This window comes from Somniosus microcephalus, chromosome 25, assembly GCF_052327205.1.
Source record: "Somniosus microcephalus isolate GS21.2 chromosome 25, FLI_Smic_1.0, whole genome shotgun sequence".
Lineage (NCBI taxonomy): Eukaryota > Metazoa > Chordata > Chondrichthyes > Squaliformes > Somniosidae > Somniosus > Somniosus microcephalus.
This window is the reverse complement of record NC_141011.1, coordinates 36,604,629-36,627,992: the sequence shown is the minus strand read 5'-3', so window position 1 is coordinate 36,627,992 and position 23,364 is coordinate 36,604,629. Positions and strand designations below refer to the sequence as shown.

The window sequence follows — 23,364 nt, the reverse complement described above, 5'->3', positions numbered from 1 at the left end:
AAATTGATATGCCCAACTTCTGTAGACATTAGAGTATAGTATTAGTAAAGTCAGTGTGTGTTTAAATAAGTAACCAGTTTTCCTCAAAACTGCAGGAACTTTCAGTTATCAGAAGTGCAAATCATACAACACAGGGTTAGCACAAATACAAAAACAATGGATTTCTAAATAGTGGTTCTGAATGGAAAAGGAGAACTGAAAGAAAAATTTAGTATCCAATTTGCTTTTCAGTTTCTATGGCCCTGATAGTTACTGGGACGTGGTTTAGGAGCCGGGAGCTATGCCCCCCCCGCTGTGGAGTTTTAACCCCAGTGCGTGTGTGATGTGTTTTTTCCGGATTCCCCAAGTGAAAGCCAGCCTGATTGAAAGGCTTGGCTGCCTGTCGGGCAAGGAAGGCTCCGGAAAAGGTGGCAGCCGAGGAGCAGGTAAATTTAATGGTGGTTGTGGGTGTGTGTGTGTGTGTGTGTGGTGGGGGTGGAGCGGCGTGTCGGTGATCACGGGGGGAGGGGGTTTCTTTTTTAAACAGGGCAAGCTCGTTAGGCCTGGAGAAAACCCTCCTGCCCCTCCTGGCGCACAAGCAGTACTGCAAAGGCACTTGCTTTACGGATCCAGCCCTTCTCGCCTCCTTTTATTTGCCGGGTTTTCCGAGGTCCAGGAAACCCGGACGACAGCAGTAAAAAACTACAAACCTTGTTAAAATGGAGGCATGCAGCCTCCTTAAAAAGGTTAACGGCCGGTCTGTCTCCTGCGAGTGGATTGGTCGCCCGTCCCTGTTAAAACCAGGAGTGGGCGGGTTGGGGCTGTATTCGAAATTTTTAACATTTTAACATCCCACCCGACCCAAATCTACCCATTTCTGGGGGTTAAAATTACCCTATATTTCACTGGACAATTAAAGCATTCACCATCCCCCACCCTCTCCCCACACACACAGCAACCACTCAGAATTAGGCTATACGCAATCAAGGTTATATACTTGGCTAAAAGGTAAATTCTGAGCACTTAAGTTAAGAACTACTATTGTTACATTACCAGAAACAAATGTTGTGTACACTTCAACAAAAAAACAATGGCACTTCTCTCCCCTTCCCAGTTTCTATTCCCAATACCTTGGGTTGCAGCATATCTAGACAAGGTATAAAAATACAAGTCTATTTAAAATTGGAAATTATAAACTTTGTTTTTAACATTTTGCTAACTACAATATGTACCCAAAGTAGTATTTTGCAGGAGTTGTTTGACCAAAAAGCTGTAATTTTGAAAACTACAAAATATTTAATTCATTTAAGTTGAATTTACTGTGACGTGGAGCTTTGCAAGTGCTCCATTTCCCCAAAATATGTGGCATAGGGAAGATTTTTTTTTCCATACCTATATTTCATCCCTGGGTACTTTGAGCTTAAATCACTTGTGGATGAAACGTTCTGCACCGACAGCTGTCCTAAGCTCCGAGCAACCATGGCCACTGTTCTGAACTTGCTCTTACTTCCCAAGTTGGGGCTACTTGCATTGTGCCGACTGTGTCGCTCGTCTGTGCTTCTGTTCTTCAGACTGTGATCAGTGCACATAAATGACACCTGCATACTTGCTTTGAAGAGTATCAATCGGCAGAATTACAAGCCTTACAGGAAGGATGATTGTACAATGTCCCCTCAGTGTGGAAGAAAATAATGAAGTCCACCTAGCAGATGGAGCTCTCAAAATAACATGGATAATCTTGCAGCAATTGAAATAAAATCTTCAAAACAGATCACTGAGCTTTTAACCAGGAAAATCAGAAAGATCGAGTTAACTGGATAGTGAAAAAATACAGCAAATTTCCTTTTTCATGGGATCGGTGCTCCTTGCTCTTTCTTCATTTCTCATGTATCCTACTTATACTGATTCCTTATTGAAGGCTAAAACTGCAGAACCTCCAAAGGATTTTATTTATTTTTGCAGCATTGGTAGTTTCTCAAGTGTCAGCAATGTTCTTCCCCCCTCCCCTCACACTGCTGCAAAGGAGCAAATAGGAAACACAACTCTTGCAAATCAGAAGAAAGATTTCAGCACTCCAGCCTTGCCATCTATCACCGCGTATTGCACTTAATCATTTCTTGTTATTCTTCATTATCAAAATCATTCAGGAGCATCGCTGTCCACCATCAACAGATGCTCATTGAAGAAGCACTTATCCAAAGATCCTATGACGAATCCCAAACTCTGCAGCATATCTTAGAAAGAGCACGGGAAGGTTTTGAGAGTGCTAGCCAGACCTCACTAGCCAGGACTGTTGTATCACAGCAGTGATAAAGCTCTCTGTAGTCAGTAGTGAGACACGGCAGCATTACAGTGTATACAGAAACAATTAAGTGCTCACTGAGCTGTATCTAGGAAGCAGCATAATAGTCATGAATAAAAAAAATTAAAGGGGGGAGGGGAAGGGGCTACATCACTAGTCTTCCCCTGCAGGATATATGCTACAGAACTGTGCTTAAAAGGGCAACGTCCACTGTATGAGATACAAAGGTCTGAAATAAGAATAAATGTGATTTATAATTCTCATTAAAATAGTAACACAAAACCTACCACACATTCATTCGAAAAGCATGTCCATTAATTATTATGTTCCTTTCAAAACTGAAGCATAATATTACTGGATGTTAAGCAGGTAATCACAGCAACAGTTTAAATAAAAATATATTTTAAATTGTTTAGCAGCACCTCTCCCTCATTAACTAGTGCAAAGCACTTATTTAATAATCTGGTTATATAGATAGGTTTAGACTTCTGTAGAATGTCATTTGGTGGGCCCACCAAGAGTAATGTTTGCCACTTAAAAGACAAGATGAAACTGGTAAAGTATGAACAACAGTCGTAGTTTTAGTTTGTTAAATGCTCTATTTCACTGAAACGGATAACCTACCATTTAATATCAAGCTCTTTACCCTGAGTACGTTATACATTAATTGCTTCTTGGTTTTTTTTTTTATTCGCTTATGGGATCTGGGCGTCGCTGGCAAGGCCAGCATTTATTCACAGAATCTACAGTGCAGATAGAGGCCATTTCGGCCCATCGAGCCTGCACCGACACATATCCCACCCTATCCCCGTAACCCCACGTATTTAATCCCCTTGAGAAGGTGGTGGTGAGCCGCCTTCTTGAACCGCTGCAGTCCGTGTGGTGAAGGTACTCCCACAGTGCGGTTAGGGAGGGAGTTCCAGGATTTTGACCCAGCGACGATGAAGGATTGGCAATATTAGAATGGCGATACCCAATTTTTCCCCCATAGAAGAGTGCAATATTGTTCCCAGAACATTAAAGCATAATAGTGGGTGTTAGAAACTTTCAGACTACGTCCACTTCAATTGTTAAAAATACCCAGCAGCATAATTATAGATTTAGTCCTTCCAAACTATGGTTAAGTCTGGAGAGCTACAAAACACTGCTGGGTTGCACATCTGACAGTAATAACCAATAACAAAACATGCATTTTATTACATCAAAACATCTCAAAGCACCATCATAAATTAGCTACTTTTTGACAGGCAAAGGCAAAAGACTTATGAAGGCAAATGTGACACCGATACACTAAATGAGCCTTATGTCAACAAAAAGGCCTGGGCTGCCTTGCAGATCAATCTTTTCTCTCTCTACCTGCAGAGAAGAGTGCAACATCACTCTGGTACCTCTCCATAGCAGAATGGCTAGATAGGCGCTTGCCACGTGAGCAATTATGGTAAAACAGCATTTTACTACTCTGTGGGTCAATATATTTGTTTAATATACTATGTCATCCCACACAGTGAAAATATTAATATAAATTTTCAGCAAATCACAGTAGGTTGGGGGTACAGAGGAAGGGGTGTTGCTAATTTGAGAAGTGTTGAAAAATCCAACCCAGCCAATTACCGCCCCATCAGTCTACTCTCAATCATCAGCAAAGTGATGGAAGGCGTCATCGACAGTGCTATCAAGCAGCACTTACTCACCAATAACCTGCTCACTGATGCCCAGTTTGGGATCCGCCAAGACCACCCGGCTCCCGACCTCATTACAGCCTTGGTCCAAACATGGACAAAGGAGCTGAATTCCAGAGGTGAGGTGAGAGTGACTGCCCTTGACATCAAGGCAGCATTTGACGGAGTGTGGCATCAAGGAGTCCTAGTTAAACTGAAGTCAATGGGAATCAGGGGGAAAACACTCCACTGGCTGGAGTCACACCTAGCACAAAGGAAGATGGTTGTGGTGATTGAAGGTCAATCATCACAGCCCCAGGACATCGCTGAAGGAGTTCCTCAGGGCAGTGTCCTAGGCCCAACCATCTTCAGCTGCTTCATCAATAACCTTCCCTCCAACATAAGGTCAGAAATGGGGATGTTGGCTGATGACTGCACAGTGTTCAGCACCATTCACAACTCCTCAGATAATGAAGCAGTCCATGCCCGCATGCAACAAGACCTGGATGACATTCAGGCTTGGGCTGGCAGGTAACATTCGCACCACAGAAGTGCCAGGCAATGACTATCTCCAACGAGCGAGAGTCTAACCACCTCCCCTTGACATTCAATGGCATTACCATCGCCGAATCCCCCACCATCAACATCCTGGGGGTCACCATTGACCAGAAACTTAACTGGACCAGCCACATAAATACTGTGACAACAAGAGCAGGTCAGAGGCTGGGTATTCTGCAGCGAGTGTCTCACCTCCTGACTCCCCAAAGCCTTTCCATCATCTACAAGACACAAGTAAGGTGTGTGATGGAATACTCTCCACTTGCCTGGATGAGTGCAGCTGCAACAATACTCAAGAAGCTTGACACCATCCAGGACAAAGCAACCTGTTTGATTGGCACCCCATCCACCACCTTAAACATTCACTCCCTCCACCACCGGCGTACTGTGGCTGCAGCGTGTACCATCTCCAAGATGCACTGCAGCAACTCGCTAAGGCTTCTTCGGCAGCATCTCCCAAATCCGCGACCTCTTCCACCTACCTAGAAGGACAAGGGCAGCAGGCGCATGGGAACATCACCACCTCCAAGTCACACACCATCCTGACTTAGAAGTATATCGCCGTTCCTTCATCGTTGCTGGGTCAAAATCCTGGAACTCCTTCCCTAACAGCACTGTGGGAGTACCTTCACCACACGGACTGCAGCAGTTCAAGAAGGCGGCTCACTACCACCTTCTCAAGGGCAACTAGGGATGGGCAATAAATGCTGGCCTTGCCAGCGACGCCCAGATCCCATAAGCAAAAAAAAAACATTCAAGCAGATATCATCATTGTGAGCATTCACAACTACAGACAAGTTGCAGCATTAACCCAACAGGAGTGACACACCTTCTAAATTTAAATGTGTTTCACCTCGGGCAAACAGCAAAGCAATTTCCTGAAAAAGAGAAGTGACGTAATGATACTTCATTTCAGAATGTTGCTGCTAAGCACCCAGAAATAAACTGACCCATCAGCACCCATAAACCAGGAATTCCTTTCATCAATTAATACATTTTCTAGTTAATTAATTAAAAATGGATGAGTTAGCACAATAGCATATGCTTGCTTTCTAGCCTTGGTGCAAGAGTTGATGTAACTTAACACCACAGACTTAAAGCAATTCAGCTTTTCACACCAAGATTTGAAGGAATGATTGCTTTAGAAATGAATGTTATGTTACCCCCATGGCTAAACGAGTTTAGGCACTTTTACTTTATTAGAGAGGAGCTAACAGCAAACATAGGGTGCTTCACACCCCTCTATTTCTCCACCCCCAACTCTGGTTGGCTGTACTCCGATATAAATAATCCCCAGTATTCGACGGCAGTGTAGAATTGTATAATCTTGGAACAAATAATATGGCATCAGATGCGGCTCCTGGTTTACTAAACGAGTGTAGACAGTTTGGATGTACAAAACCCACTCAATGATGAATGCAACTGCAAACTGCTCTGCAAAGGTGCACAAATTTGGTTGTTTTATGCTTCTGTGCACAAAAAAGTCCTTACGTGAAATAATTTCTTGCTTCCAGGCACCTTTATGATTTGGTTCATTTTAATGCACAGGGTTGACTAGTCTTCCTTTATGGCTCCTGCATCTGTGAGCATTATTACGTGTTAATTCTCAGCTCCTGTCCCCAACATCGCCCCCCCCCACACCTCCTCACCAACCCAACCCAACCCCATCCCCCAGCAACAGCCTATAATAGACCTCCAGAGAATAGCTATAAATAAAAAAGATAAATGCTCATTTTGTCTAGTGACTGGCTTAGCCGTGCAGACCAGAAAGGCCTCGAGTTCAATTTCTGGTCTGTCCCCAGTTAGCTGACCTCAGCCAGGGCACTACAACTGTTCTCGGTACCCCTGGGTTAGGGAGGGCTATCAACTAGTAATATATTAACAGTTTTGCATATAACATACTCTTCATATGAACATCACAATGATTTCCTTTCACTTTTTAGCAGTCATAGTTCAGACATCATACTCTAGCGTATCCTCCGAGTCACAATGAACAATGTCACAAGAAAAACAGAAAATATTGGACAGCATAGGTTACTAAAATGGTAATGTGTCTTTTCTATTTTTAAGTGCTGTTGGATTTATCATGTGCTTCCAACATCTTCTGTTTTATTTCAGATTTCTAGTGCTCACAGGTTTTTCTTTATCTGTCTTTGCATTGCTTTGTTCCCAGCCCAGTGTGATATTGATACCATTTTTAGACACAACAGTATTCCCAGTTACTTTCAAAAGAATATTCTGATATACATTTAAAAGGTATGATGGGTTAACAATAACTAATGTACCAAGGCAGGAAATTGAGGATAAGCCAATCCATTGAAGGGCTCTACCTGCAGTCCCAATGTTTAACTGAACCGATCATTCTGCAATACACTACTGTTCATGTGTTCATTGTTTTTCTACACCCCCCACTCTTGAGAGATTGTATCATCTGAACTTCAAATTCTGCGAACTGCAGCAACAAGCTTTTTTTAAATTAGTATTTCCTGATGGAAGTGGCTATAATCTCTGCCTTGGTTAGATCTGTAAAATCGAGCAAATTAGAGATATAAAAAAATGCACTGGGCAATTTCTGCTGAAACACTTTCTCCAGTGTTGGCATAATTACATTATTCCAGCAGACAAATGCAACATGGGGTACATACATTGGGAAGACACAAAGAAATACTTATTCTCCTTAAACATTCAGGTCAATAGTTCAAAAAATATTTACTCCTGGTTAGAAAGGTCATTTGTAATAGGAGTACAATATCACGTGTTTCTAATTTTTAAGATCAGCCTTTCTCAATGTATCACCAACTGCGGTGAGATGACTTCTTCATTTCAGGCTGTACAGTGCAGCATTGTTCTCTGTCATTATTACTGAGAAGGAAGCTCACGTTTCAGCACAAAAGCACTATAATTCTACACTTTGGAAGGGCTAATGTTTTCTGAACATCAGGTGCCCATTAGAAAACTCACCTGTATTTGTCACTACATTTTCCATCCAAATATAGTTTTAAAATGTTTTCACATTGCCCATTATACAGCACAGAGGATGAAGTCAGATTTATATATCTTTTGTCAAATCATTTTAAATAGCATTATTATTCTTTTGTGATGCATTAGCTGATCTCTGCTGGGGTGGGGTCCTACACTTGCCCTCTGTCTCCAAACCATCGTCAACACCTTCACCGAAGCGTACGAGAGCATGGGCCTTACACTAAACATCCATAATACAAAGGTCTTCTACCAACCTGTCCCCACCATACAGTACTGCCCCCGATTATCAAAATCCACGACGAGGCCTTGGACAACGTGGACCACTTTCCATACCTCGGGAGTCTACGGTCAACAAGAGCAGATGCGATGACGAAGTCCAACACCGCCTTCAGTGTGCCAGTGCAGCCTTTGGTCGTGTTTGAAGACCAGGACCTCAAAGCCGGCACCAAGCTCATGGTCTACAGAGCAGAAGTGATACCCGCCCTCCTGTATGCTTCAGAGACATGGACCATGTACAGCAGGCACCTTAAAGCACTGGAGAGGTACCATCAACGCTGCCTCCGCAAGACCCTGCAAATCCATTGGCAGGATAGGTGCACCAACGTCAGTGTTCTCACTCAGGCCAACATCCCCAACATCGAAGCTCTGACCATGCTCGATCAGCTCCGATGGACGGTCACATCGTCCGCATGCCTGATACGAGACTCCCAAAACAAGCGCTCTACTCGGAGCTCTGACATGGCAAGAGAGCCCCAGGCGTGCAGAGGAACCGCTTCAAGGACAACCTCAAAGCCTCCTTGAAAAAGTGCAACATCCCCACCGACACCTGGGAATCCCTGGCCCAAGACCGCACAAAGTGGAGGAGAAGCATCCGGGAAGGCGCCGAACACCTCGAGTCTCTTCGCCGGGGGCAAGCGGAAGCCAAGTGCAAACAACGGAAGGAGCACACATCAACCCAAGCACCCCACCCACCCGCCCCTTCAACCACCGTCTGCCCCACCTGTGACAGAGACTGTAGGTCCCGCATTGGACTTGTCAGTCACCTGAGAACTCATTTTTAGTGTGGAAGCAAGTCATCCTCAGTTCCGATGGACTGCCTAAGAAGAAGAAGAAGAAGAAGTACAAACAACTCAGTAACGGTTCTTGCTCCTGATTGCTACTCACTGACCCCGCTGGAAAATCTGCACATAGAGATGCTGTGTGAGGACATGGTTAGGCTTGGCACTGGTGCTCACCCCCTTACCACGACTGAAAAGCCTGCTGATATTCAACGTACAAAAGCACACTTGGAGAAAGGCCATTGGGGGAGGTGGTTACTGGAGGGCATTGGATGGGCATCCCAGCAAGCAAGTCAATGTATTCAGGAGAGACGGTATAAGGAGAAAACTGGCAACAACTAAAAGCAATTACATTATGCCAGCAGACAAATGCAACAAGGGCTACATACGTTAGGAAGACACAAAGAAATACTTATTCTCCTTAAAATAATTCACATAAGGGTGCCTTCCTCACAGTAAATGATGTCACATTATTTGTTGATTCCAAATTTGGACCACTCTGGATTTTAATGTCAGTCAATTTTAGTTAACAGGAAGAAAAGCATGACCTCTTATTGGGTGATAGGAATGAACACTATATTTTAAACTTTACTTACAGACAGTAAATTTTGCCATATTACATCACAAGATGAAGCTTCTCCCACTTTCTGTGGAGGGGCGATTTATTTTTTTACTCATTGAAGTGAGCGATGTCAGTGCTGGCAAATGGAACACTATTCTACTTGTCTTAGATCCAAGTAGCACACAGCTCTATCCAGTTTCTAAAGGGAACACTACAGCTTTAACCATAAATGTCTGGAAGAGAGAGACTGAAGATGGGAGGGTGACAAAGGGAGGGAGATGTAATATCACAGTAAAGGGCAATCCATACAATTCAATATGGATAATCTATACTCTAATGTAAAGTTTCACCTTATATAATATTCATTCTATATACAACCAATAGATATTTTGTGGCAATTACCATATACACCATTTAAAAAAAATTAAACACTCTCCAGATTCACTGGTAGGAAACTTCAAGCTGAACCTGCAGAAACATTGGGCAATCTGCATGAAACCCCTCTGATAATCAGTGTAGAAGACACCCTACAGTAAAGCCTGCCACTAAAATCTCAAGCAGTTTTCTTTTCAGAGCATAGAACAAATTGCACAACACAGCAAAATGTTACATAAAGGCAAATCACAACATAGCAAGATACTATTGAGCAACAAACCTAAATTGCAAGTAACTGCTACTCATTTGCCTGCTTTTGTATTGTTGCCACAAATGCATCGAAGCTAAAAGTTAGAGTGCGGCGAAAAGCTGCCGGTGCCACCACGGGCCGCAGTTAACTGCCACCAGAATTAATTGTGCAGGCAGCACGGGTATTTTAGTGCTGCAAGCTGTTTAAAATTAGCGCAGTACTAAACTTACCGTGTAAGGCTGGTTTTCGGGCGCTACTCACAGCAGGAGACCCAATCTAGCGTGGCCGTAGCATCCCTGAAGCAGAACAGTCTTTTCTTAAAGCAAGGCTGTCAGTTTAGAAAGCAGTGTTGGTCCCTTAAAGGGGAACTGCCTTCTAAATTGAAAAAAAATCATTTAAAAATAGGCTGTTTTTAGCCTCTTGAAGCTCAAATGCTTTCTGAAAAAAATAAACATTAAAAAGAATTCCCAAATGGCAGACTTCAGCTGAACTGCCTTCCACACCTAAAAAAATGGGAAAAGTGCTTCAGCACTAACACAAAAGGCTCAGCAAGCCAGGGAAGAGTCACACAGGGTCTCACACGCAGCACTCCAGCTTTGTACAGGGGGTTAACATGGCCTCCAGAAAGAAGGATGTGGGACTAGATCACCGAGGCGGTCACTACCAACAATGTTGCCCCCATGACCTGGCTCCAGTGCCCAAAGAAGCTTCATGACCTCAGACCAGTGGTCAAGGTCAGTGAATGCATCTTCAAAAGCAGTCTCCTACCAACTGCACCACCACACACTTCTCAATGCACGACTCCCCCGCAACCCCGAATCACTCACCTACCAACAATCTGTACCAAACACGAAGCACACCTCCTATTCCTAGCTTCACCTCACCCCCTTGGAGGGACGGTGCTGGCCATTCTTGGCAGGGGCATGGCTGACCCCATGGCCAGCGGCGGGGCTGAAAGGATACAAGATGCTGGTATCCACATACATTATCCTTCTTCTCGCATGCACCTGTTGCTTTTCGACCCTCCCCTCACCACAATGCCACGCTGTGCGGCAGACCTAAGCAGGAGTGGCGGCATAAAGGGAGCTGAGAGAAGGCCCAGAACACAGCGTGGACCTGAGCGGGAGCAGTGACAGCGGCGGCATAAAGGAAGCTGAGAGGAGAAGGCCCAGAACACAGTGTGGATCTGAGCGGGAGCGGCGGCAGAATAAAGGGAGCTGAGCGGCGACTTAAAAAACCCAAAAAACAAGGAGTGACATCACAGGAGAGCAAGTAGGTGATTGGTTGGTGAGTATTACAGCTCTTTTGCTTTCTAGGTTAGGTAAGTGGATTAAATTCAGAACTGGGAGAGTATTAACTACTATACCTTTATTCAATTAATAACAAACTAAATTAACTAATTAAAACTAAAAATTAAAAGTAAAAATAACCATTTGAAGGAGGTGGAGTATAAATCGAGCAGGAGGCCCAGAGTGAGTGTAGACTGGAGCAGCGGCGGCAGCGAGGAGGTGGAGTACCTCCAGCGAAAACACCAACAACTGCAAAACAGCTAAAATTGTCACAACCAGGGAAGGAGCTGATTGGTGAGTGGCTGGTAAGTGTTTCTAGTTAATAGTCTATTAAGTCTATGCATGGCAGGGCAGCTCAGTTCCGTGGAATGCACATCCTGTGCCATGTGGGGACTCCAGGATGAGGAGGAGGAGAGTGAAGAAGAAACGCTGTCCGTTGATTTCACACTCCCAGCCACCAGCTCCTCAAGGTCGACCTGCAAGGCCATTTGCAGTGTCTCCCACTGAAAGTCAGAAGCCTTCCACCAGCCATACTGTATTCACTGAGGTAGCACAGGATAGGCAAAGGCACACACAAGACAGTCACTGAGGGAACGCACAAGGGTGATGAGATGATTTCTTGATGTCATATTAGATGGATAGATGTATAAAGTTTGATTGGAAAGTTTGCTTTGTGGTGGCTTTTATTTCAGCATTGTGGCCAAGAGGACGTTGTGATGGTCAGTAACAGAGTGAAGGTAAGCTGTGGGACTAATGTTGAAAGGGGAATTGGGGTTGTGGTCACTGGTACCGCAGGCTGATGATTCCATCCCAGATGTTGTGCCAGAAAGGGGCTTCCTTCTGCCTCTTCCTCTTCTGCCTCTTCTGCCTCTAACTCTGCCCACTGCGAGCAGATGCTGGAAATCTAAAATAAAAGCAGAAAAGGCTGGAAACACTCAGCAGGTCAGGCAGCATCTCGACCTGAGACGTGAGCTCTGTTTCTCTCTCACAGATGCTGCCTGACCTGCTGAGTATTTCCAGCATTTTCTGTCTTCTCAGAGGCCTTCCTTTACCATCCGAGGCTTTGCAAGCATCCAGCACCACTCCCTGCACACTTAAAAAACTTTTAACATCTATTGCACCATGCCACCACTTCAATATAAAAAATCCAGTCCAAAAGCTTAAATGCAAACTTACCTGAAAGATGTGCATGTCCCTTTAAGTAGCACTGACAGAGTCTCTGTAGGTCTGTTGCATGCTCGTTTTTCTGAGCGAACTTGGGGGTCAGCGTTAAACTCAGTGCAAAGGTCCAAGTTCGCAGAGCGTAGTGTCAAGTTGGCGTTGCACGACGACTGACGTCACGCTCTACAGATTTGCATGTTTAGGGCCAGCGCTGCTAACGGCAGCGCTCTGACCCTCACTAAAATGACAGCCACCTAGTCCCACGTCGGAGGGGAGACGGTCGCCATTATTTTCACGAATCTGGCAGTAACGGGTGTTGGTAAGTACCCGAATTTTTGGCCCATGGACTTTCTAAACAGCCACAACAAGGGAAAAAAATGACTGATTAAACTTTATTTCATGATCATTTGTACCTTCAAAAGGAATTGTTATACTGGATAGATTGTAATCTTATTTCTACCCGCAGGGAAAGAAAACAATCTTTCTTACAGCTCTGGTACTGGAAGATGGATGGTTGATCACTGAACAAACATTACTAAAACAGTTCAGTTCCAGGAATACCTGAAATCCATTACCCTCTGGATTACATTTATAGTATGGATATTACATAGAGTCGGCATACCACACACAAATAGAATTGTAGATTATTGCCAATTAGTTTACTAACATCACTATTGATTTACACTTCCTTGACACACTGCCTGTTTCAGTTGGTGACGCAATAATTCCACATTCATCCTTCTATTTTTGGCTCATTGGAACTCTGTATGCAAGTCAAAGAGGAGTACTTCACATTATCTATACCATTTATTATATAATATGTCAGTGAGGCTCTCTTAACCTTCTGGCTCTAATAACGATTGAAGTGCCACATTGTGATTACAAATCCTCAGCTTATTGCCTACTCAAATGCAACATCTTTAACCCACACTGTAATCTTAACTACAACTGGTTACAGAATATATGCACACTAATTTAACTGTTTAGAACATAAGAAATAGGAGGAGCAGGCCATTTGGCCCCTCGAGCCTGCTCCACCATTCAATAAGATCATGGCTGATCTGATCGTGGCCTCAACTCCACTTCCCTGCCTGCTCCCCAAAACCCTTGACTCCCTTATCATTCAAAAATCTGTCTATCTCCACCTTAAATATATTCAATGACCCAGTCTCCACAGTTCTCTGGGGTAGAGAATTCCACAGATTCACGACCCTCAGAGAAGAAATTCCGCATCTCCATTTTAAATGGGCGACCCCTTATTCTGAAACTATGCCCCCTAGTTCTAGATTCCCCCACGAGGGGAAACATCCTCTCTGCATCTACCCTGTCAAGCCCCCTCAGCAGCTTATATGTTTTCAATAAGATCACCTCTCATTCTTCTAAACTCCAATGAGTATAGGCCCAACCTGCTCAACCTTTCTTCATGAGACAACCCTTTCATCTCAGGAATCAACCTAGTGAACCTTTTCTGAACTGCCTCCAATGCAAGTATATCCCTCCTTAAATAAGGAGACCAAAACTGTACACAGTACTCCAAGTGTGGTCTCACCAATACCCTGTATAGTTGTAACAGGACTTCCCTACTTTTATACTCCATACCCCTTGCAATAAAGGCCAACATTCCATTTGCCTTCCTAATTACTTGCTGTACCTGCATGCTAACTTTTTGTGTTTCATGTACAAGGACCCCCAGACCCTTCTGTACTGCAGCATTTTGTAATCTCTCTCCATTTAAATAATAATTTGCTTTTTTATTTTTCCTACCAAAGTGGATAACCTCACATTTTCCCACATTATACTCCATCTGCCAAATTTTTGCCCACTCACTTAGCCTATCTATATCACTTTGCAGATTCTGTGTTCTCTTCAAAACTTGCTTTCCCACCTATCTTTGTACAGGAAACTTTGTGATAGCCGGCACCGACGGGACCGAGCTGTTGCCGTCCCATCAAAACTGCCGGACAAACCAGCGCTAATGTTAAAACATACGGAGCTTTTGAGCTCCGTATCTAGCAACAAACCCACAGCTTCTAAACAGTCAGCCGTAGCTTGCAAACGTCTCTGTAGCTAAGCAACAGCTTTAGCTAGACCTTGCAGAGCCTGACTGGTGAAAAAAAAGCAACGAAAAGAAAAAAAACTTACTGAACCGACTCCTGAATTTTGCCGGTGGATCGAGCATTCCGGACAGTTAACCTCCGGATAAACCAAAGTTTCCTGTATCATCATCAAATTTGGCTACATTACACTCGGTCCCTTCATGCAAGTCATTAATATAGATTGTAAATAGTTGAGGACCCAGCACTGATCCTTGTGGCACCCCACTAGTTATAGTTTGCCAACCGGAAAATGACACATTTATCCCGACTCTCTGTTTTCTGTTAGTTAGCCAATCCTCTATCCATGCTAATACATTACCCCCAACCCTGTGAGCTCTTATCTTGTGCAGTAACCTTTTATGAGGTACCTTATCGAATGCCTTCTGGAAATCTAAATACACTACATCTACTGGTTCCCCTTTATCCACCCTGCTCGTTACCTTCTCAAAGAACTCCAGCAAATTTGTCAAACATGATTTCCTTTCATAAAACCATGCTGACTCTGCTTGACTGTATTATGATTTTCTAAATGTCCTGCTACTACATCCTTAATAATGGACTCTAGCATTTTCCCAATGACAGATGTTAGGCTAACTGGTCTATAGTTTCCTGCTTTCTGTCTCCCTCCTTTCTTAAATAGGGGCGTTACATTTGCGGTTTTCCAATCCGCTGGGACCACTCCAGAATCCAGTGAATTTTGGTAGATTGCGACCAATGCATCCATTACCTCTGCAGCCACTTCTTTTAAGACCCTAGGATGCAGGCCATCAGGCTCAGGGGACTTGTCCACCTTTAGTCCCATTATTTTACTGAGTACTTTTTCTCTAGTGATAGTGATTGTTTTAAGTTCCCCCCTCCCTATAGCCCCTTGATTATCTATTATTGGGATGCTTTTAGTGTCTTCTACCGTGAAGACCGATCCAAAATATTTGTTCAAAGTCTCTGCCATTTCCCTGTTTCCCATTATTAATTCCCCAGGCTCATCCTCTAAGGGACCAGCTACTCTCTTCCTTTTTATATACCTGTAGAAGCTCTTACTGTCTGTTTTTATATTTCTTACTCTCATTAACTGTTTGCCACGTGAATTCCCTCTACATTTAGCGTTTTCATGAGCAAATATTCAGAGGTATATGTTTGTTAAGGTCAATCTTCATCTATTTCACTGAAACATTTTATTGTACATTCCACTTCCATCAAATTTTAGATGGCATTGCAGAGATAGCAAAATTCATAGCTTCAATAAAACTGTAATTCAAAACTGTAGAGTTTTTAAAGAGGGATGGAAAGCCAGCTAAATTGAATATATTTCTATGTTGCTCATATACGTGCCTGTCAATCACAATATGATTGCACCGCACTGCGGGAGGTAATAGAACAAAACATCCATCAAGGTGAGGGATGTCAGTGTTGAGGAATGAAAGACTTTCCATTATGGGCACTGGATGGATGGTTGGCTGGATGAATGGAAAGAAAAAGAAAGAATTTGTATTTACATAATGCCTTTCACAACTTCAGGTCATTTCAAAGTGTTTCCCAGCTGGTGAATCTCTTTAAAAGTGTAGTCACTGTTGTAACATGGGCAAACGCCATAGCTCATTTGTACACAGCAACATCCCAGGAAAGGCAATGAGATAAATGACTAATCTATTTTTGGAGGTGTTGGTTGAGGGATGAATATTAGCCAGCATACCAGGAGAACTGCCTTGCTTTTATTCAAAAGTGCCATGGGATCTTTTACATCCACCTGAGGGGGAAAATGGGGCCACAGTTTAACATCTCATCCGAAAGATGGTACCTCTAACAATGCAGCTCTCCTGCAGTACTTCACTGAAGCGTCAGCCTAGGTTATGTGTCCAAACCCTGTAGTGGGGCTTGAACCTATAACCATCTAACTCAGTGGTGACAGTGCTATCACTGAGCCAAAAGAAAAGGAAAGATATGACAGACTTGTACTTATACAGCATCTTTCATGCCCGCAGGACATCTCAAAGCACCACAGACATTGGAGAACTTTTGAAAAGTAGTCACTGTTGTACTACAGGCAAATGAAGCAGCCAATTTGTGCATAGCAGGTTCTCACAGACAGCAAATGAGATAAGTGACCAGTTAATCCGCTTTTGGTGGTGTTAGCTGAGGGGTAATTGTTGGCAAGGACATCAGATGTCCCTGCTCTGCTTCAAGTAGTGACATGGGGTATTTTAAGTCCACTAGAGCAGGCAGACAGGGCCTCGATATAACGTCTCACTAAAAAACAGCACCTCCAACAATGCAGTACTTCCTCGGTACTGTACTGAATTGCCAACCTAGATTATAGGAACAGGAGTAGGCCATTTAGCCCCTCGCGCCTGTTCCGCCATTCAGTGAGCTCATGGCTGTTCTGTGACCTAACTCCATCTTCCTGCCTTTGCCCCATATCCCTTAATACCTTTGGTTAACAAAAATCTATTAATCTCAGATTTAAAATGAACAATTGACCTATCATCAACTGCAGTTTGTGGAAGAGTTCCAAACTTCTACCACCCTTTGCATGTAGAAGTGTTTCCTAACTTCACTCCTGAAAGATCTGGCTCTAATTTTTAGGCTATGTCCCCTAGACCTAATCGATCAAATCACCCCTTAATTTTCTAAATTCCAGGAAATACAATCCTAGATTGTGTAATCTCTCCTTGTAATTTAACTTTAGGAGTCCAGATATCATTCTAGTAAATCTACGATGCACTCCCTCCAAGGCCAATGTATCCTTCCTAAGGTGTGGTGCCCAGAACTGAACACAGTACTCCAGGTGCGGTCTAGCTGTAGCATGACTTCTACCCCCTAGTATTCCAGTCCTCTAGATATAAAGGCCTGCATTCCTTTAGCCTTTTTGATATTTTCTGTGCCTGTCCACGCCATTTTAATGATCTATGTACATGGATCCCTAAGTCTCTTTGGACCTCCACTGTTTCTAGCTTTTCACCATTTAGAAAGTACTCTGATCTATCCTTTTTTGGTCCAAAGTGGATGATCTCACACTTGCCTACATTGAAATTGATTTGCCACAGTACTTGCTTTTGGTCTGTAAGTAAGTTTATAGCTGTGACACTCCTATTTGTCCATTTCTTTTTTTTAAGGTACTTCATCCCATTCATGTATCACCCTTCTGCTTGGTGGCCTAGTCTGGCTCCTGGTCCACCAATGCCTCAATTTTAGAATTCTCATCCTCGTTTTCAAATCTCTCCATGGCCTTGCCCCTCCCCATCTCTGTAACCTCCTCCAGCCCTACAATCCTCCGAGATCTCTGCGTTCCTCCAATTCTGACCTTTTGTGCATTCCCCACATTCTTCACCACACCAATGGCAGCCGTGCCTTCGGCTGTCTAGGCCCCAAGCTCTGGAATTCCCTCCCTAAATCTCTTCGCCTCCCTCGCTTCCTTTAAAATGCTCCTTGAACCCTACCTCTTTGACCAAGCTTTTGGTTGCCTGTCCTAATATCTCCTTCCTTGGTTTGGTGTCAATTTTTGTCTGATTATACTCCTGTGAAGCGCCTTGAGACGTTTTACTACATTAAAATGTGTCATATAAATGCAATTTGTTGTTGTTGTCCCATTCCCCTTCCTTGAGTCGCCCTACAGGATTCTTAGCTACGGTGCAGCCAGATGTCTGACTCACAGGTCTCTGCTAATGCTGTTCCAAAACTGACCACTGGGAAGTGAGTGAGTAGTCATGAGATGAGTCTTTGTCTGACTTAACCCCTTTTCCTGTGGGGAGAAAAACAGGCATAAAAAAAACTAAGAGAACTTTAATTTTTTTCCGTAATTATCTAAAAAAATTGAACTAAGATGCAGCTTTGAAACTTGCGAATTATGGAACAGGTTATTAAAGAACAGTATTCTCTGCTTTTTTGTTAAAAAAAGAAATTGCAGTTTCTACTCATCACTTCCCACACAGCCTAGTTGCAATCAAGGAACTCCACATGAGAGACTGTGACATGAACTCACAATCCTTCCATTCCATGATGCAGCATGGCGTTACCCCTTGTTAGGTACCAGCATTGGAGTTACCCCCTGCTAGGTACCAGCACTACAGTTTTATTGTTTAAATCGTAATCTGAACTGTTTCCTCCCCAGTACCAAACCCTTTACCCTTGTGAAACACAACATTTCCCTGGTGTTCCCAGTAGGACTGAGACAGAAGCTAATTTCAGCCAAAAATCAACATGGTGAGCATCACATGTGTGCTCTGGTAAACAATGTTCTGTGACGAGAGTAGTTAGTGGAGGGTATGAGAGTCATCACAGCTGAGCCTGATTGTGTCCTCACCTAATGTCTGCAGAGGTTACAGGTTACTGCATACCGATCAGGAACACTAACTATTTCTCCCTCCCTAGCCCAGGAGTACTAAGGCTAATTGTAGCACCCCATTTGCTGCCTGGCTAAAATCAGCTAATGGCACAGAGCAGGGACTGCATGTGGAATAATACTGGTCTGTGTGGCTCAGCTATTCCATGCTTAAAAAGGTGAGCCATCAGGCAAGCACATTACTTCTAAACATAATTTTTGTTTTAACATTTTCAGAAGTTACGTGGAGGTAAAATACTTGTGCAATGAAATCTTTACATTTTCTGGTGCGGGTTACGGGACTGGGGATCCTTTATTTTCCCAATGGCTCTCTGGTATCTGCTAGCGTGATAATTTTACAATAATCTGTTTTCATTCAAGTGGTACAGGAGTTAGTTCATGACATTCATGAACAGTTCCATGAAAAAAAAGTGGTTGCCACACTGCTCAAGAGAGTACAGCCATTGTACAAGATTAAAAGTCCACCTGTGAACAAACAGGCTTTAATAAAACAGAAAGTACTTTACACATGTCTAGTTTTACTTTAAATTAATGAGATCCTTGCTACATCTGTTACGAGTATAACTCTTCAGTGCCACTGTTACTGCACTGAATACTACAAACTCTGCTGCGCCTGGTTGTGAATTATAGATTGGTACATCAATATTAAATGAGCAGTATCAAATACATATATATGGTTGTTACCTGGTTTTTAAACTGGAAGAAAGTTGTGTCCTTTACATGAATACAACAAAGTGCAACCGGTTAGTTTATTTTTTTCTGTTACATCAAAAAAAGGCACACTGCAGTGTGAACCTTCATTGTAACCAGTGTAACCATCATAACAGACCTGCCCTTCAATGGAAACTGGCAGTCAAAATTTACTGTGGTAATCTACCAGGGCTGAAGGCAGTAAGAGAGAAGATGAGGTAGATCATGAAGCAATGATTAGGTGACACCAATTGTGGATTTTAAAAGCATCTACATTTTAGGAGGAAGAGAAGATTGAGGGAAATACAGAATTGCATAGTTTTGTGATCCTGGGAAAGAGTGTTAAGAGTTGGAGACTGCAATGAGTCAACAGAGAAAGAATACAGGAAGGAGGAAGTGTGCGTAGGATGGCATGTGTGTCATTTAGGAGGAACAAAAGAGCAAAGTTCAGAGGAGTAATAACCATATTAGTACTGCTAAATTATAACATAGAAAGGTAGCCCTGGCAATTCTTACTCACCTTTTAGCAGATGATTCTACACTAACTGGCCAAGGAATGGTGTGTGAGAACCAAAATTGTGAAGAAAGACATAACAAGCATAATAAATATCAGCTATGAAGCTTTACGAATTGTGGTGTATGTGCCTTTAAGAGCCCCCTGTGTACTGTAATGCCGGTAATGGCCACTCGGGCTATATAAGCCTGTATATTGTCTTGTATCTGTTAGTTCACCTCCAGACTTTGTCCAGTAAACACCTGTAAACCAACTCCTGCATTCCGTGTCTTCATTAACACGCGGATACAACAGTGGCGACGAATTGGAAACGGACTTACCTGCAATTCGGCAGCACCTCAAGGAGATCGATTCCTCAGACGAAGGAAGAAGGAAAAAAAACGGGGAAAAAAAGTGGTTTCACCAGCTAGCCAGGCTGGTGGCAGGTACTGCAATAATCCTTCCTGGGCGGCGGGCTGGGGCTCGATCGGCTGGCTCTACAGCAGGGCCAAGCAGTGAAGGCGCAGGCAAACAAATGCGAAGGGTGGAGCACTCGGGAGACGGCCAGCTCTGCAAAGCAGGTCGGCGTTCGGACCACGCAGAGGGCGGGGAAAGTCCCAGAGAGTCCGGCGGGAACAAGTCTCCGACTATTAAAAATATTTGTATAAATAAAAACCGCGGAGAACAGCGTTGTCAGCAGCAACAGCGGCGGGAAAGCGCGGGAGGCGCCATTTTTTTTTCAGCAAGGAAGAAAGGAAAGCGCGGGAGGCGCCATTTTTTTTTAGGATGCCTAAGACTGGCAACATTACTACTTTCGATAGTGATGTAGAGGATTGGGCCACATATGTGGAAAGAGTGGAAGTATATTGCACAGCGAGTGAAATAAAGGATGATAAAAAGGCATCGGTACTTCTAAATCTAATGGGCGCAAGGACATACAGGCTATTACGAAACTTAATCACTCCAGCCAAACCGATGGACAAGAATTTTAAGGAGATTGTTGATACTCTACACTGCCAATTCGGGGCAGGACTGGCAGATTCTCTACGAGACAAATTCGTCTGCGGTCTCCTAAGTGAAGGAACACAAAAAAAGGCTACTTTCTGAGAAAGATTTGACACTGGACAAGGCTTTTTCAGTGCAAGAAGAGCTGCAGAGATACAGCAAAAGCCACAGGGCTTCGGCACCCATGAAATGACACGGGGTTTCGAGAGATGTTATCGCTGCGGCAGATCCACCCATGACCAGAGGGACTGCTGGTTCAAGGACAAAGCATGCAGGCAATGCGGAAAGATGGGACACATTACACGTGTATGCCGATCTGGGGAAAAAAAATCCACTGACAGAAAAAATCAATAAGGAAAAGTACAGAAAGGTACAAATGATGACGGACAGTAGCTCCGAAGACCAGAAGAGCGATAGCGACTCCGGAAACAAGAGACTAAGCTCTCTCAAATTACATAATGTAATTGCCAAAGAAGATTACCAGACCATTTGGGTTACCCTCACGATAGCGGGGTCCCCAGTTAAAATGGAGCTAGATACAGGATCAGCTCTGACCGTCATAAGTAGACGGGATTACGAGCGGCTATTTCCGCATATACCTTTGAAAGACACATCCATTATCTTGAAAACATATACGGGGCAGGAAGTATACCCCAAAGGGAAAATAAAAGGTGCCTGTTGTATACAACGGCAAGGAAATACAGAAGTTGTATTTATACGTTCTGCAAGATGGTGGTCCACCGCTGTTGGGACGTGAATGGATCGGGAAGATACGTTTGGACTGGCACTCCATTCAGGCACTGACGGTGACCAGTAAGAAAAAAAATGATGACATCATACCTGAACGATTAAAAGACATCTTGGCCAACGCCAAAGAAGTGTTCCAACAGGAACTAGGAACCTTGAAAGGCATCACCGCCTCAATAAAGGTGGAAGATGCGGCAATTCCCAAGTTTTTTAAGGCAAGGCCGGTGCCATACGCAATTCGTCCAGCAGTCGAGGCAGAGCTGGAGAATTTGGAAAAGACCGGCGTGTTATCCAAGATAGATTGGAGCGAGTGGGCAACACCCATCGTCCCGGTCATGAAGAAAACGTTAAATAATGATAAATCTGAAGAACAGAGAAAAATTCGCATCTGTGGGGACTTCAAGGTGACTGTAAACCCAGTCCTTCACACGGTACAGTATCCTCTTCCGAGGATAGAAGATATTTTCGCCTCACTATCCGGAGGTAAACGTTTCACAAAAATTGACTTGGCACAGGCATATCTACAGATGGAGGTTGAGGAGGCCTCTAAAAAGTATCTCACAATAAACACACACAAAGGCCTGTACCAGTACAATCGACTGGTTTTCGGAATAGCATCAGCTCCAGCTATCTGGCAAAGAGCTATGGAACAAGTCCTGCAAGGGATTCCTGAGACTCAATGCTACCTAGATGACATCCTTGTAACAGGAGAAAATGACAACGAACACCTTGCCAATTTGGAGAAGGTGCTCACTAGGCTGAGAGAACGGGGCCTACGAGCAAACCGTCCCAAGTGCGAATTTTTCCAGAAACAAATATCATATTGTGGCCACATAATTAATGAAGAAGGGTTGCATAAGTCCCCTGAGAAAATTGAAGCGGTCATAAAAGCACCAGCACCTGAAAATGTCTCACAATTAAGGTCGTTCCTGGGATTGGTAAATTACTACCATAAATTTTTATCAAACTTGTCAACTGTTCTGCACCCTCTTAACGAACTGCTACAAATGGGAGTAATTTGGGAATGGAGCGAGGACTGTAAACGTGCCTTCCATAAATGTAAAGGCTTGATCACGTCCAAGGAAGTTTTGGCTCATTACAACCCATCACTGCCAATCAGACTGGCGTGCGATGCATCCCCTTACGGCGTAGGAGCGGTATTATCACATAGATTCCCTGATGGCTCAGAACGGCCGATAGCTTTTGCGTCACGCTCATTGAACTCAGCTGAGCGTAACTATGCCCAGATCGACAGGGAAGCACTCAGCCTGGTATGGGGAGTGAAGAAATTCAACCATTATCTACACGGACAAAAATTTACCTTGTTGACTGACCATCAACCCCTCGTCTCCATATTCAACCCTAAAAAGGGTGTTCCCATTATGACAGCGCAAAGGCTACAGAGGTGGTCCCTTTTCCTAGGGGCACACCAATATGACATAGAATACAAAGGATCAAAACAGCATGGGAATGCTGACGGTTTATCGCGCCTACCGTTGCCAACAGTAGAAGAGGCCCCTACAGTAGACCCAGTAGAGATGTTCCACTCAACCATAGTGGAATGTCTACCAGTAACAAATTCTGCCATTGAAAAGGAAACGAGAAATGACCCGACTCTCACGAGTCTACGATTTAACGGTGAAGGAATGGCCAGCACATGGCGAACCACTGTTGCCAGCATTCTCGCAAAGAGGAGAACAGCTGTCAGTGTGCCGAGGAACCTTGATGTGTGGATCCAGAGTGGTGATTCCACCCAAACTCCAAGATAAAGTGCTAAAGGAGCTTCACAAGGGGCATCGGGGTGGAGTGAAAATGAAGAGCCT

The 23,364-nt window shown here is 43.7% G+C and overlaps 1 protein-coding gene across 15 annotated transcripts in view; it reads right to left on the bottom strand.

Moving 5' to 3' along the window:
• The window catches only part of kcnab2a (potassium voltage-gated channel subfamily A regulatory beta subunit 2a), a 372,430-nt gene that overhangs the window by 100,406 nt on the left and 248,660 nt on the right, over nucleotides 1–23,364 (bottom strand). The window contains exon 1 of one of the 15 annotated variants that reach the window (XM_085967219.1): nucleotides 1,372–1,598. The exons of the other annotated variants lie outside the window; for them this stretch is intronic. Coding sequence (XP_085823345.1) covers nucleotides 1,372–1,583 — 212 coding nt within the window. The 5' untranslated portion in view covers nucleotides 1,584–1,598. Of the gene's footprint in view, nucleotides 1–1,371; nucleotides 1,599–23,364 lie in introns of those variants that run through there. 15 annotated transcript variants of the gene reach the window in all.